The following is a 14,271-nucleotide window of genomic DNA, read 5'->3' as shown; positions in this document are numbered from 1 at the left end:
TTGCACATTTGCGTACATTTTGGGACAGAGTTGTTAGAACGCTGGTTTTCAATATATTATTAAAGTTTGACTGACCTATCTGACTGTTTTTTTGACATTCCCTTTAGCGCAGCGTAGGCGCGGCTTATAGTCCGGGGCGGCTTATTGGTGGACAAAGTTATGAAATATGCCATTCATTGAAGGTGCGGCTAATAATCCGGTGCGCCTTATAGTGCGGAAAATACGGTAAGATAAAAAGTCGAAATTATGACCGACTATGCTGCATGATGACTTTTCCAGCTCATAATTATGACTTAATCTCATAATTTCGACTTTTTATCTCATAATTATGACTTTCATAATTTCAAGTTTTAATCTCATAATTTCGATTTTTTTAAATCTCATAATTATGATTTTTTTTTATCTAATAAATTTGACTTTTTATCTAATAAATTTGACTTTTTGTCTGATGATTAGGACTTTTATATCATAATTTTTACTTGTCATAATTATGACTCACTTTCAACTTTCTTATCTCATAAATGAAAGGTTTTTTTTGTAATTATGACTTTTTAATCATATAATTTCGATTTTTTTATTTCATATTTATGACTTTCTTATCTCGTAATTTCAATTTTTTACCTCATAATTATTCATTTTTAGCTCAAAATTTCGACTTTTTACATTATAATCATGACTCTTTACCTCATTATTTAGACTTACCATTGGGGTATTTTTTTGTAGCGCAGAAAAAGGCATCCATACAATAACACTAAATCATAATAATAATAATAAATATTTCTGAACAAAGTCATTTGTATTGTCGTTATTGTTAATTAGCACATGCCTAAAAATATATCTCAAGCTGAATTTAAACCCGACGGCTAAATTGAAGCCACTGAATAATCCGACTAGTCGACTAATCGCAAAAACGGTCAAAGATTAAATGGTCGACAATCAAAATAGTCGTTAGTTAGCATGCTAGAAAGATAGCGCCAAGTAACAATATCTATGGCTTTAGGTTCATACCTATAAAATTGTCTTGTGAGGCAGCCATAGTCCGTGGCAGAAAGCTCGGTAGCATTAAAGCTACAGACACACAACACGTGTTCCCAGTCAGGCTTACTAAAAGCACTTTTTAACTGTCTCTATTCCAATATACTTTTTGTGGGGCCTTTGAAAATGTATATATGGGAGGTTTACCATAAATACCAACATCAAATGAAATACACTAGAAAGAAGATTCACATGTCCTCATTCAGTAAGGTTTACCTGACACATAAAATGTGACAAATTGGGCACACCAGTGTTATATATCCTAAAATGTGTTTTGTTGCAACTCCAACTTTGACTATAGCGTCAGTTGCTATGTAGAGTGGCGCTTTCCATCATTTTCAGCAGACTGCATTGCACAATTACTTCCCCAGCCCCCTTCCTCTTACACGAGATCCGCCCAGGAATGGGGCCACATGAATCCCTTCCGTATTGTACACAGTAGGCTTTGCTACATATCTTAAAATGGAACTCTTTTTACTCTGCTAAATATGGGGGAGCTGTAAGTTTGATCATTTTGGTTAATGTGGCACCGCTTATGTAAAATACATATATTTTTAAAAGTAATACGGGACCTTTAAGGAGTTTTGTTGTTCGTTCTGCCAGTAGGCAAAAAGACGAAAGGACTTCAGTAGCAAAACACACAAAGTGCAGATCATTGTTTCAAAATCAAATCTTAAGCGTTTGCTTTCTTCAATTTTCTAATAAATAATCCAATAAATCAAAAGCTAACAAGCGTCGCAGATGGCACTAGAGATATTTCCGTCAGCTTCTTTCTGATTGGTTCATGCGCACGGTGGCAGTCATCAAAATTCAGAGGCTGAGGATTCAGGGAAGAACTTTGGAGGGTTAGGAGGTTTGTGGAACACGGTGGCGCTCAGTGGTAGTCGTCTACCTCGCTTTAAACCAACAACGCTCGCCACTATTGATGTCTTCCAAACAAAAATGTTTGCTTGTGGCAGCGAGGAATCGAACAACTCTTAAGTCCTCAAGTTAGCACCAGCTCGTCCATCACTGAGGTCAACAATCCAAAGTGTCCACTGAAGGCTTCTTCCGGCTAAAAAAAGAAAACTGTCGAGAGGCGGCGTCGCATGCTGGTAGAAAGATGGCGGCGGCAGACGGTGTTGACGGACGGTGCGATCGGGAGGTCAAGACGGTACGCCGTGATGTCTGGAGCCGGTCGGGACCCAGAGAAGAGCCAGCTGAAGAATCACCATCAGCCACAGCGAAGGGCTCAAGCCGGTCGCCCCGCCACAGTCGGGGTCTTCCTCCTGGAGGATCACGTCACCGATGGTTAGCGGTGGAAACCGCGGTTGTTTGAACAGTTGCTTGAATGTCGAGATGAAGAGGACGTCGCCAGCGAGATGATTGGACTGTTTGGTTACACTTTCATGTAAGAATACTTATTATGCTATCCTTGTAGTTTTATAGTAAAATGTTAAAATAATACATTTAAATTTATAAAAACACGTATAATTTATAATTAGATTCATTAAAAGTGGAATTTTTTGTTTAAAAGTATAATTTTTCAAATAGAAATGATCCTTTTCAAGTAACTTCAGTATTATTTCAAATATAATTTTAAAATTAATTTTGAACGATAATAATTGTTATTGTATACAGGTAAAAGCCAGTAAATTAGAATATTTTGAAAAACTTGATTTATTTCAGTAATTGCATTCAAAAGGTGTAACTTGTACATTATATTTATTCATTGCACACAGACTGATGCATTCAAATGTTTATTTCATTTAATTTTGATGATTTGAAGTGGCAACAAATGAAAATCCAAAATCCCGTGTGTCACAAAATTAGAATATTACTTAAGGCTAATACAAAAAAGGGATTTTTAGAAATGTTGGCCAACTGAAAAGTATGCAAATGAAAAATATGAGCATGTACAATACTCAATACTTGGTTGGAGCTCCTTTTGCCTCAATTACTGCGTTAATGCGGCGTGGCATGGAGTCTAAGAGTTTCTGGCACTGCTCAGGTGTTATGAGAGCCCAGGTTGCTCTGATAGTGGCCTTCAACTCTTCTGCGTTTTTGGGTCTGGCATTCTGCATCTTCCTTTTCACAATACCCCACAGATTTTCTATGGGGCTAAGGTCAGGGGAGTTGGCGGGCCAATTTAGAACAGAAATACCATGGTCCGTAAACCAGGCACGGGTAGATTTTGCGCTGTGTGCAGGCGCCAAGTCCTGTTGGAACTTGAAATCTCCATCTCCATAGAGCAGGTCAGCAGCAGGAAGCATGAAGTGCTCTAAAACTTGCTGGTAGACGGCTGCGTTGACCCTGGATCTCAGGAAACAGAGTGGACCGACACCAGCAGATGACATGGCACCCCAAACCATCACTGATGGTGGAAACTTTACACTAGACTTCAGGCAACGTGGATCCTGTGCCTCTCCTGTCTTCCTCCAGACTCTGGGACCTCGATTTCCAAAGGAAATGCAAACCAAACCAACCCAAACCATCAGTGATGGTTTGGGGTGCCATGTCATCTGCTGGTGTCGGTCCACTCTGTTTCCTGAGATCCAGGGTCAACGCAGCCGTCTACCAGCAAGTTTTAGAGCACTTCATGCTTCCTGCTGCTGACCTGCTCTATGGAGATGGAGATTTCAAGTTCCAACAGGACTTGGCGCCTGCACACAGCGCAAAATCTACCCGTGCCTGGTTTACGGACCATGGTATTTCTGTTCTAAATTGGCCCGCCAACTCCCCTGACCTTAGCCCCATAGAAAATCTGTGGGGTATTGTGAAAAGGAAGATGCAGAATGCCAGACCCAAAAACGCAGAAGAGTTGAAGGCCACTATCAGAGCAACCTGGGCTCTCATAACACCTGAGCAGTGCCAGAAACTCATCGACTCCATGCCACGCCGCATTAACGCAGTAATTGAGGCAAAAGGAGCTCCAACCAAGTATTGAGTATTGTACATGCTCATATTTTTCATTTGCATACTTTTCAGTTGGCCAACATTTCTAAAAATCCCTTTTTTGTATTAGCCTTAAGTAATATTCTAATTTTGTGACACACGGAATTTTGGATTTTCATTTGTTGCCACTTCAAATCATCAAAATTAAATGAAATAAACAATTGAATGCATCAGTCTGTGTGCAATGAATAAATATAATGTACAAGTTACACCTTTTGAATGCAATTACTGAAATAAATCAAGTTTTTCAAAATATTCTAATTTACTGGCTTTTACCTGTATATATTTTTTATTTAAACAACCGTGAAAATATTGTATTTAGGAATGTACTTCGTTCTTGCTCGTCCAATTTTATACTGGAATGTAGTTCTAAATGTAATAATAATTTATATTAAAAAATATTTAATTATTCAAATCTAAATATTATTTAGGATTATTTGAAGTACTAATTTCTAAAAATGAAAAAAAAAAAAGTGATACAAAATTAAAAAATAAAATGTTACATTTAAATAACCTACAGTATAAAATATAAAATTCCATCGAAATGTATTAATTTTCATGACTATGAATGTACTTAAATTTTTGCTCTATACATACACATATACATTTATATATACTGTATATACATATAAATGTACATATATACATAAACATATACATACATATGTAGCCATACACATATAATTGAAATTAATAGAATTGGAAGTGCGAGAACTAAGTACATTGATAAATAAAATGAAATTAATTAATTATATACAGTATGTATGTACACATACACATATATACACACATAAATGTACATGTACATATTGTATATATTTAATTCATTCACATTCATTTAATTTTATTTATGAATCTACTTAGTTCTCGCTCTTCCAATTCTGTAATAGAATGTTGTAAATGTCATGCAATATGATTCATAAAAAAATGAATGAATACATCATTCAAATTGAAATAGTACTTAATTTACTTGAAAATTATGAATTCAAAAAACAATTTTGATAAATACCGTTTCAAATAACTGAAAAATTTTGTAATATTGTATTCATATGTTTGTGAATGTACTTAAGTTCTTGTGATTCTGTGTTGCATTAAAAGTAATGCAATTTGTTATATATATATATATATATATATATATATATATATACAGTCGCGATCAAAAGTTTACATACACATGTAAAGAACATAATGTCATGGTTGTCTTGAGTTTCCAATACTTTCTACAACTCTTATTTTTTTGTGATAGAGTGATTGGAGCACATACTTGTTGGTCACAAAAAACATTCATGAAGTTTGGTTCTTTTATGAATTTATTATAGGTCTCCTAAAAATGTGACCAAATCTGCTGGGTCAAAAGTATACATACAGCTAGGGCTGCAACAACTAATCGATTAAATCGATTATAAAAATAGTTGGCGATTAATTTAGTCATGGATTCGTTGGATCTATGCTATGTGCTACTTTTTTTTAATCAACCTTTATTTATAAACTGCAACATTTACAAACAGCTGAGAAACAATACCGTAATCAAAATAAGTATGGTGCCAGAATGCTGGGTTTTTTCCCCAATAAAATACTGGAAAGGATAGAAATGTAGTTTGTCTCTTTTAACCGCTTATTAATCGAAGTAATAATCAACAGATTAATCGATTATCAAATTAGTTGTTAGTTGCAGCCCTACATACAGCAATGTTAATATTTGGTTACATGTCCCTTAGCAAGTTTCACTGCAATAAGGTGCTTTTGGAAGCTATCCACAAGCTTCTGGTTGAATTTTTGAACACTCCTCTTGACACAATCGATGCAGTTCAGCTAAATTTGTTGGTTTTCTGACATGGACTTGTTTCTTCAGCATTGTCCACACATTTAAATCAGGACTTTGGGAAGACCATTCCAAAACCTTAATTCTAGCCTGATTGAGCCATTCCTTTACCACTTTTGACGTGTGTTTGGGGTCATTGTCCTGTTGGAACATTCAACTGCGCCCAAGACCCAACCTCATGATTTTAGGTTGTCCTGAAGAATTTGGAGGTAATCCTCCTTTTTCATTGTCCCATTTAAAGCACCAATTCCATTGGCAGCAAAAAAGGCCCAGAGCATAATACTACCACCACCATGCTTGACGGTAGGAGTGGTGCTCCTGGGATTAAAGGGCTCACCTTTTCTCTTCCAAACATTTTGCTGGGTATTGTTGCCAAACAGCTCAATTTTTGTTTCATATGACCACATAACTTTCCTCCAGAAGGTCTTATCTTTGTCCATGTGATGTCAGATGAAACAAAAATTGAGCTGTTTGGCCACAATAGAAGGATTACCTCCAAATTCTTCAGGACAACCTAAAATCATCAGCCTGAAGGTTGGGTCTTGGGCGCAGTTGGGTCTTCCAACAGGACAATGACTCCAAAGTCAAAAGTGGTAAAGGAATGGCTAAATCAGGCTAGAATTAAGGTTTTAGAATGGCCTTCCCAAAGTCCTGACTTAAACGTGTGGACAATGCTGAAGAAACAAGTCCATGTCAGAAAACCAACAAATGTAGCTGAACTGCACCAATTTTGTCAAGAGGAGTGATCAAAAATTCAACCAGAAGCTTGCCAGAAGCTTGTGGATGGCTACCAAAAGCTCCTTATTGCAGTGAAACTTGCCAAGGGACATGTAACCAAATATTAACATTGCTGTATGTATACTTTTGACCCAGCAGATTTGCTCACATTTTCAGTAGACCCATAATACATTCATAAAAGAACCAAACTTCATGAATGTTTTTTGTGACCAACAAGTACATGCTCTCATCACTATCCCCAAATTATAAAATAAACAAATAAAAATTATATATATATATATATATATATACTGTATGGATATATATATATATATACTGTATGGATATATATATATATATAACTTTTTGAATAAACATGTTTAGGCATGTAGTTTATGGGCTAGCGCAGGTGCAGAAACGTTTCTGGAAAATGTGGGAACGCAATATGTACAGTAACTTTTTTCTGGACACGTCACAAACAGTTGCAAAAAAACTTCAAGAAAAGTCTGATAAAAATCAGAGGAACTTTCCGTTTTGGCATATGAACGTTAGAGGGTCTGGCTAATCGTTAGCGAAGATGCAAATGAGTGTTGCGAGTGTCAGCAAGAATCAGAGAGAGGAAAGACTTTTTATGGGTTTGGGGATGGAAAACGATAGACGGGGAAACGTGCAAGGAGCGCTGCTGGTAGTTCAAAGCCGGGCGAGATGGAGAAAATATTGGCGGGAGACGGGAATGTCAAGAAGGGGGGAGGTAGTTTGGTTTGAGAGGGAAGTGAAAACAGATGCTGGTCGAACAAGAGCGAGTGACAGGTGTGGAGCGACGTGGAAAGCAGGAAGATATATAAGAGAAAAGAGAGGTATGAACACGACAGACAGGCAGGAAGGAAGCCTAACGGGACTGACCCGGCAAAGCACAAGAACAGTGGCGGCAGTAACATGAGCGCAGACGACGCCAACGGGGAGCCAGCGCTGCGCCGGCACAGGGCCTCGTCCTACGACAGCCAATCACACACAAGAGAAGAGTCATGCAGCAAAGCAAACTTGGATTTAGTGGGGGAGCAAAGAGGAAGACGTGTTTAGCTTAGTTCAAACAAAAGCAAAAATACAGCATGCGAATGTGACATATTAGTGATGAAAAGCATATTCAAAGCGCTCATTTTCATGTGGGTTCTCTTACAAATAAATGTGCACAAGCTATGACAAGAACATTCTGGTACATGATCAAAATAGCCTGATGAAACAAACAGTAAATAATTATCACCCTCCATATATCCTATCCCAGGGCTTAAAGGGGAACATTATCACCAGACCTATGTAAGCGTCAATATATACCTTGATGTTGCAGAAAAAAGACCATATATTTTTTTAACCGATTTCCGAACTCTAAATGGGTGAATTTTGGCGAATTAAACGCCTTTCTATTATTCGCTCTCGGAGCGATGACGTCACAAGCAATCCGCCATTTTCTCACTTTCGTCGGTGTGTTGTCGGAGGGTGTAACAACACGAACAGGGACGGATTCAAGTTTCACCAGTGGCCCAAAGATGCGAAAGTGGCAAGAAATTGGACGAAATTTGTTCAAAATACGAGACTGTGGGGAAAGCCGATGAAATGGTCAGTCGTTTGTTCCGCACACTTTACCGACGAAAGCTATGCTACGACAGAGATGGCAAGAATGTGTGGATATCCTGCGACACTCAAAGCAGATGCATTTCCAACGATAAAGTCAAAGAAATCTGCCGCCAGACCCCCATTGAATCTGCCGGAGTGTGTGAGCTATTCAGGGACAACGGACCTCGGAAGCACGGCAAGCAATGGCGGCAGTTTGTTCCCGCAGACGAGCGAGCTAAACCCCCTGGATGTCTTGGCTCACACCGTCCCTTATGCCACCGAAGATGATCAAGAGAAGAATATCGACCCTAGCTTCCCTGGCCTGCTGACATCAACTCCAAAACTGGACAGATCAGCTTTCAGGAAAAGAGAGCGGATGAGGGTATGTCTACAGAATATATTAATTGATGAAAACTTTATTCATTACTCGCGGTTTTACGTAAATTATTATACATAAACTGTGTTTACCAATAATTTAGCTTAAAAACATTTATTTTTTTCAATCATTCGAGTAGTCTTGTGTAATGCAGTATTTTGTGTCTATTTAGGTATGGTTAACCTGAGTGCTGAAATCGTGGAAAAATATATGTTCTTAGCGCGCCTGAAATGGGCTGTCTGCACTCTCAAAGTGCATGTTGTTGCCAAATGTATTTCATATGCTGTAAACCTAGTTCATAGTTGTTAGTTTCCTTTAATGCCAAACAAACACATACCAATCGTTGGTTAGAAGGCGATCGCCGAATTCGTCCTCGCTTTCTCCCGTGTCGCTGCCTGTCGTGTCGTTTTCGTCGGTTTCGCTTGCATACGGTTCAAACCGATATGGCTCAATAGCTTCAGTTTCTTCTTCAATTTCGTTTTCGCTACCTGCCTCCACACTACAACCATCCGTTTCAATACATGCGTAATCTGTTGAATCGCTTAAGCCGCTGAAATCCGAGTCTGAATCCGAGCTCATGTCGCTATTCCTTGCTGTTCTATGTGTCATGTTTGTTTGTGTTGGCATCACTGTGTGACGTCACAGGAAAATGGACGGGTGTATATAACGATGGTTAAAATCAGGCACTTTGAAGCTTTTTTTAGGGATATTGCGTGATGGGTAAAATTTTGAAAAAAACTTCGAAAAATAAAATAAGCCACTGGGAACTGATTTTTAATGGTTTTAACCCTTCTGAAATTCTGATAATGTTCCCCTTTAACTTTTCCAGTATAGATATTATCACTCATAAATTGAGGCAAATATGTAGATTTAAATGTGACATATCAGCATAGGAAGCCATTGTAGGAAATTCAGTCAAACTCTATGCAACCTGGCATTGTGTACGCTGGCACCTCGACACTGGAGCATAGAACAGTCCCTCCAGGAATTTGTGATGTCACAAAACAATTTACCGTACATTAATTCAACAGATCCCGCCTGAATTATGCGTGGCCTCGCAACTTTGTCTAATTCCTGCAACTTCCCCGCACTTCACACGGCCAGTCAGCGCCATTTTCGCCAATCACATTTGTCTGAGCGGCACTCAAAGGTGCACATCAACTGTCTAATCAAAACTCATGTTTGTTTCTTGTGTAGACGAAGCAGTATAACAATATATTAATAACTTCTGTGTAGTTCTTCTCGTGTGGCTCAGACCTACTTCCAGTTCCTGCCTACTGCCATTGGTAATGCAATATGTAAACAATTGGCAGCACATTGGCGTTCCTAGTTTGCATGTATTTATATATATATAACATTATTTAACATATTTTCATTTCCATTGCTGAGACCTAGCAAAGAGGCAGCATTTACATGTTAGATAAGTGTGATGATAATCCCTCATGGTCTCTCACTTACCAACGGAAATTTGCACTGTAGATTGCTCTTAACAGTTCACAAATGTCAACGTGCGGGTGTAAATGTGTTGGAACATAAATAAATGTTTAAGATGGACAAACACTTTTCGGACATAAAACATGCACAAAGAATGTCTGCATATTGTGGATGACAGAGCAGACCGCGAACAATAAGGAAGCCTTTGGTGGCGTTTTTTTTCTGTAATTATGATTATTAGTTATAGTGAATAGTTACAGTGCAGTAAATTGACAATGAGCTCTGACTATGAGATTTTACTGTCATTGTTTTTGTACTTTTACATCTGTTTGGTAAAACATCAATACAGAATTATTTTTCCAATTGTTGTTGCAATCCTGTGCTTTATAAAGTTAAGATGACAATGAAAATGATTGTTAACAAATTCGTACACTTACAAGTTGATTCAATGTTATTGGGTGGGGAAAACAAGCCTCAAAACAGCGCAACTTTTGTCGCTACTTTCTGATAAAGCTGCCGCAAATTCAGGCATTTTAACAATGCCAACAAATGCCTGCAAAATCCTGGAGGGACTAATAAAACCCTTCTCAAGCATCTTGTGACGTTAAAATCAAAACAAATGCTAAGAGGCTAAAGCTAGACAGGAGTCATAATACCGAACAAAAACTTACAGCGTCAAGTTTTACACAAACAAAATAAAAATCATATTCACTGAAGGCGCTAACAAAATTAGCGGCTAAGTTTAGTTACATTAAGAAACTGCCTCTCAATTGCTCTGTTGATTGCTATTCTGAATGTTGCTGGGCCCGGTTTGGTTTTGGAATTGTATTATTATTATATTATTGTGTATTATTTGGTTGGACTGATTAATACAAAATAAATAAAAAATTAAATTAAAAAAAGAGCTAGCCAAACATTAACAAAAGAAGCACTATAACTTCACTAGCAAACATTACTGTACATATCAGTTGTAAAACAACTTATTTGTGGACAATAAATTGCTAAAAAAGTTAATTATGTAAATTAAAGCGTCACATGATATGCCATTAGGAAGCAAGCAAGCTAGCATTACTTTAACTCAGTGTTAAAATATTTTCTGTTACGCCCACCCTAAGAATAAAGTATTTCGCGCCACCCACCGTGAAGTTAAATCATTACTTTGATTAATTTATCTATAAAATTGTTATTAATACACCTCTGCAATACTATGTACACTCATACTTGCGAACCCTCCCGAATTTCTCCCGATTTCCACCCGGACAACAATATTGGGGGCGTGCCTTAAAGGCACTGCCTTTAGCGTCCTCTCTCACCTGAAAAGGAGACTATTATACTGTATATGTCTCCATTATCCATAGGTTTATCTATAACCCATAAAGTAGGCAGGCACGGAGCCATTTCTCAGCGTGTGTTTATTCCAGCTGGCACGTTAATACACTGACACACAACATCCGGATTCCCATCATGCATTGCTTCAAAACTACGGCAAGTAGTAATGTCCAAAAACATAACAGAGACGAAGCAGAAGAACGAAGAAGAGACATGGCGACGACGAGTAAGAAGAAGAAGTACGCATGCAAGTTCCAAAATGATTGGAAAAAATAATTTCAGTTCATCCAGGACAGCTCGAAGGGGAAGGGGTATGTTGCCTGCACATTTTATAGATCAGACTTCTCCATTAAACACGGTGGCCGAACGGATATACTCATTCATGAACGGATTATATATACCGTATTTTTCGGAGTATAAGTCGTTTTGAAGTATAAATCGCACCGGCCGAAAATGCATAATAAAGAAGAAAAAAAACATATACAGTATATAAGTCGCATTTTTTGGGGAAATGTGTTTGATAAAACCCAACACCAAGAATAGACATTTGGAAGGCAATTTAAAATAAATAAAGAATAGTGAACAACAGGCTGAATAAGTGTACGTTATATGACGCATAAATAACCAACTGAGAACGTGCCTGGTATGTTAACGTAACATATTATTGTAAGAGTCATTCAAATAACTATAACATATAGAACATGCTATATGTTTACCAAACAATCTGTCACTCCTAATCGCTAAATCCGATTAAATCTTATACGTCTAGTCTCTTACGTGAATGAGCTAAAAAGTCACATACTCAGGAGCGACTTATGTGTGAAATTATTAACACATTACGGTAAAATATCAAATAATATTATTTAGCTCATACATAAATATATATATATATATATATACATATATATATATAGAAGAAATACATGAAAATATATATATATATACCCCCCCCAATCTCCCGAATTCGGAGGTCTCAAGGATGGCAAGTATGTGTACATTTATTAACATTAAAGGAAACAACTGAGAAGGACTGCAAAGTTTAGCTTTACTTTGAGTTTGATTCCGTTCTCAGATGTTTCAGCAAATTCTATTTCAAGAGACCAAAAAATGAGCTGTACTTAAATGTAAATGTTAATACTAAGCTGATTCTGCTTCACCCGACATTTCAATCTGTGAACAGGCATGTTTAATTATTCTTAGCGATGGAGTCCAAAATGTAAAAATTAGTAGCCCGCAGGCGCGTACATAAATCAAAAACGTGGCCTTTGTGTAAACTCGTGTGAGCTAATAAAGCAAGGAAGGCGCTCAGCCTTTGTTTGGCGGCCTGACACAATTAAGTATGAGACAAGGAATTTGTGGCGGGAGGGACTCACGTGCTCGTTGTTATCGAAGCAGACGGCGGGGCCTTTCCTGTAGCGAGGATTCTGGGCCATCTTACATGCATCCGGTCCGTCAGCTGGAGGAACCGAATCAAGAACACAACGCACGGTCCGGGATTTGGCACGGTTAGCGTTAGTATGCTAACGGTGAAAGGATACACTGCTGTTCATCCTGTATCAGCGGCTTGCTGTCACATGACGAGCAGGTGAGTTTGGCGTCGGCGATGACGAAGACCAGGTTTGTGTTGGGAAGTTTCTCGGCGTGGTAAAGTCTGAAGACCACAGAAGAAGATGACAAAAAAAAATGGCGGAAACATGGATTGATTAAAAAAAACAAAAAAACATTGGAGAACATTCTACGATCTACGTAAGATGCAAACTTTCCGATACGGTCTGCGCCCCCAAAAGGTAAACAGGAAGTGACGACATAAGCCGTGATAACAATCTTTGTTATTAACAGAAGGTTTCATATCATTTGACAAGGTGTATCCTGTTAAACTATGAGTAGGTTGGATATAGTTATTGAATACGATTAAAAATCAAGAGTAAGATTACTAATTCAGTGTAGCGAAAAAGTTGGGCCCTGGAGTCAAAGGTTAAGAAGCCCTACCAAAACCAAAAATTTATAATTAGTCACACAATTTACAGCAATGACTAAATTCAAAATCGAAACTGTAAACAGGAAGTGTCAGGGGGGAAATATGAAATTATGTCTACGTACACTTCAAACTGAATTTGAAATAAGAACAATTAAAGTGATGACCAATACCAAAAAGGAAACTGATAAACAGGAAGTGGGTTTCTGAACTATTAGAACAAAACCTAAACAGGGATAATTCCCAGCAAGAAGCATATTTCCAAATACTCCCTAAAATGTGAAAGTGATGTCCCATGACCCCTAAAAAAACCCCACATCATGAGCCACCAACGTCCTCAAAAAAACAAAAAACACTGTTCTCCAAGTCCTCTAGTCGAGGAACCCACGTGTCACCCTTACACAAATGGTTTTCTCTGTATTTTTATGGCGCTCGTTAAAAGCAAACGTGTGCTGCTAATGCGCAGGAACGCCGCACCGCATGCAGGCAGCACTCCATTAGGCGACACGAGGGGGTCTTAAAAAAATGGCACACGCACAAGGAGGGGGCAGGAACCTTGCCAAGACGGTGGTCCTGCTTAACTGTCTCAACTTCATCTTCATGCCATGTAAATTTGTACTAGCTTCGCTCAGCGCCACCTCGAGAAAAGAAGTATCTGGAATATTCCTTACCTGGAGCAGTTTTCACAGTCCACAGTGCCTTTGAAGGAAGGGTTGTCGGTCTCAAAGTAGTACTGCGTTTGCTCGGTGATGCACACTTCCTTGTGCATGATGTCTATGTCCTCGTCCGTGTCGGCTACAGGGTTAATTAATTGCATTATTATCCATATTATCGGTCATTTAGGGTGAACAAGGTAGAGAGTCACCTGCATCCAGAAAATTTGGGAACGTGATGCTGACCAGCAACTGTTGCAGGATTGACCTGCAACGTGAATGAATAAAACAACCTAATGTATAAAAATGTGCATACTGTAAAACAAGCTGTTAACTATATTGGGCATAAACGAGAAGCAGATTTTCCCTCAATTCTCACCTGTTT

At 38.2% G+C, this 14,271-nt stretch overlaps 1 protein-coding gene across 4 annotated transcripts in view; it reads right to left on the bottom strand.

The window, feature by feature from the left end:
• Positions 1-231: 231 nt before the first annotated feature.
• Positions 232-14,271, bottom strand: part of LOC133606006 (voltage-dependent calcium channel subunit alpha-2/delta-1-like) — a 115,763-nt gene continuing 101,723 nt past the window's right edge. For all 4 annotated transcript variants that reach the window (XM_072913290.1, XM_072913291.1, XM_072913289.1 and 1 more), the window contains 6 exons: positions 14,099-14,154; positions 13,905-14,028; positions 12,797-12,909; positions 12,632-12,714; positions 7,412-7,500; positions 232-2,303 (listed from right to left, as the gene is read on the bottom strand). In XM_072913290.1, coding sequence (XP_072769391.1) covers positions 2,267-2,303; positions 7,412-7,500; positions 12,632-12,714; positions 12,797-12,909; positions 13,905-14,028; positions 14,099-14,154 — 502 coding nt within the window. In that variant the 3' untranslated portion in view covers positions 232-2,266. The remainder of the gene's footprint in view (positions 2,304-7,411; positions 7,501-12,631; positions 12,715-12,796; positions 12,910-13,904; positions 14,029-14,098; positions 14,155-14,271) is intronic.

The sequence above is a fragment of the Nerophis lumbriciformis genome, linkage group LG05 (genome assembly GCF_033978685.3).
Source record: "Nerophis lumbriciformis linkage group LG05, RoL_Nlum_v2.1, whole genome shotgun sequence".
NCBI lineage: Eukaryota > Metazoa > Chordata > Actinopteri > Syngnathiformes > Syngnathidae > Nerophis > Nerophis lumbriciformis.
The sequence above is the reverse complement of the archived record's forward strand: the minus strand, read 5'-3'. Positions and strand labels throughout refer to the sequence as shown.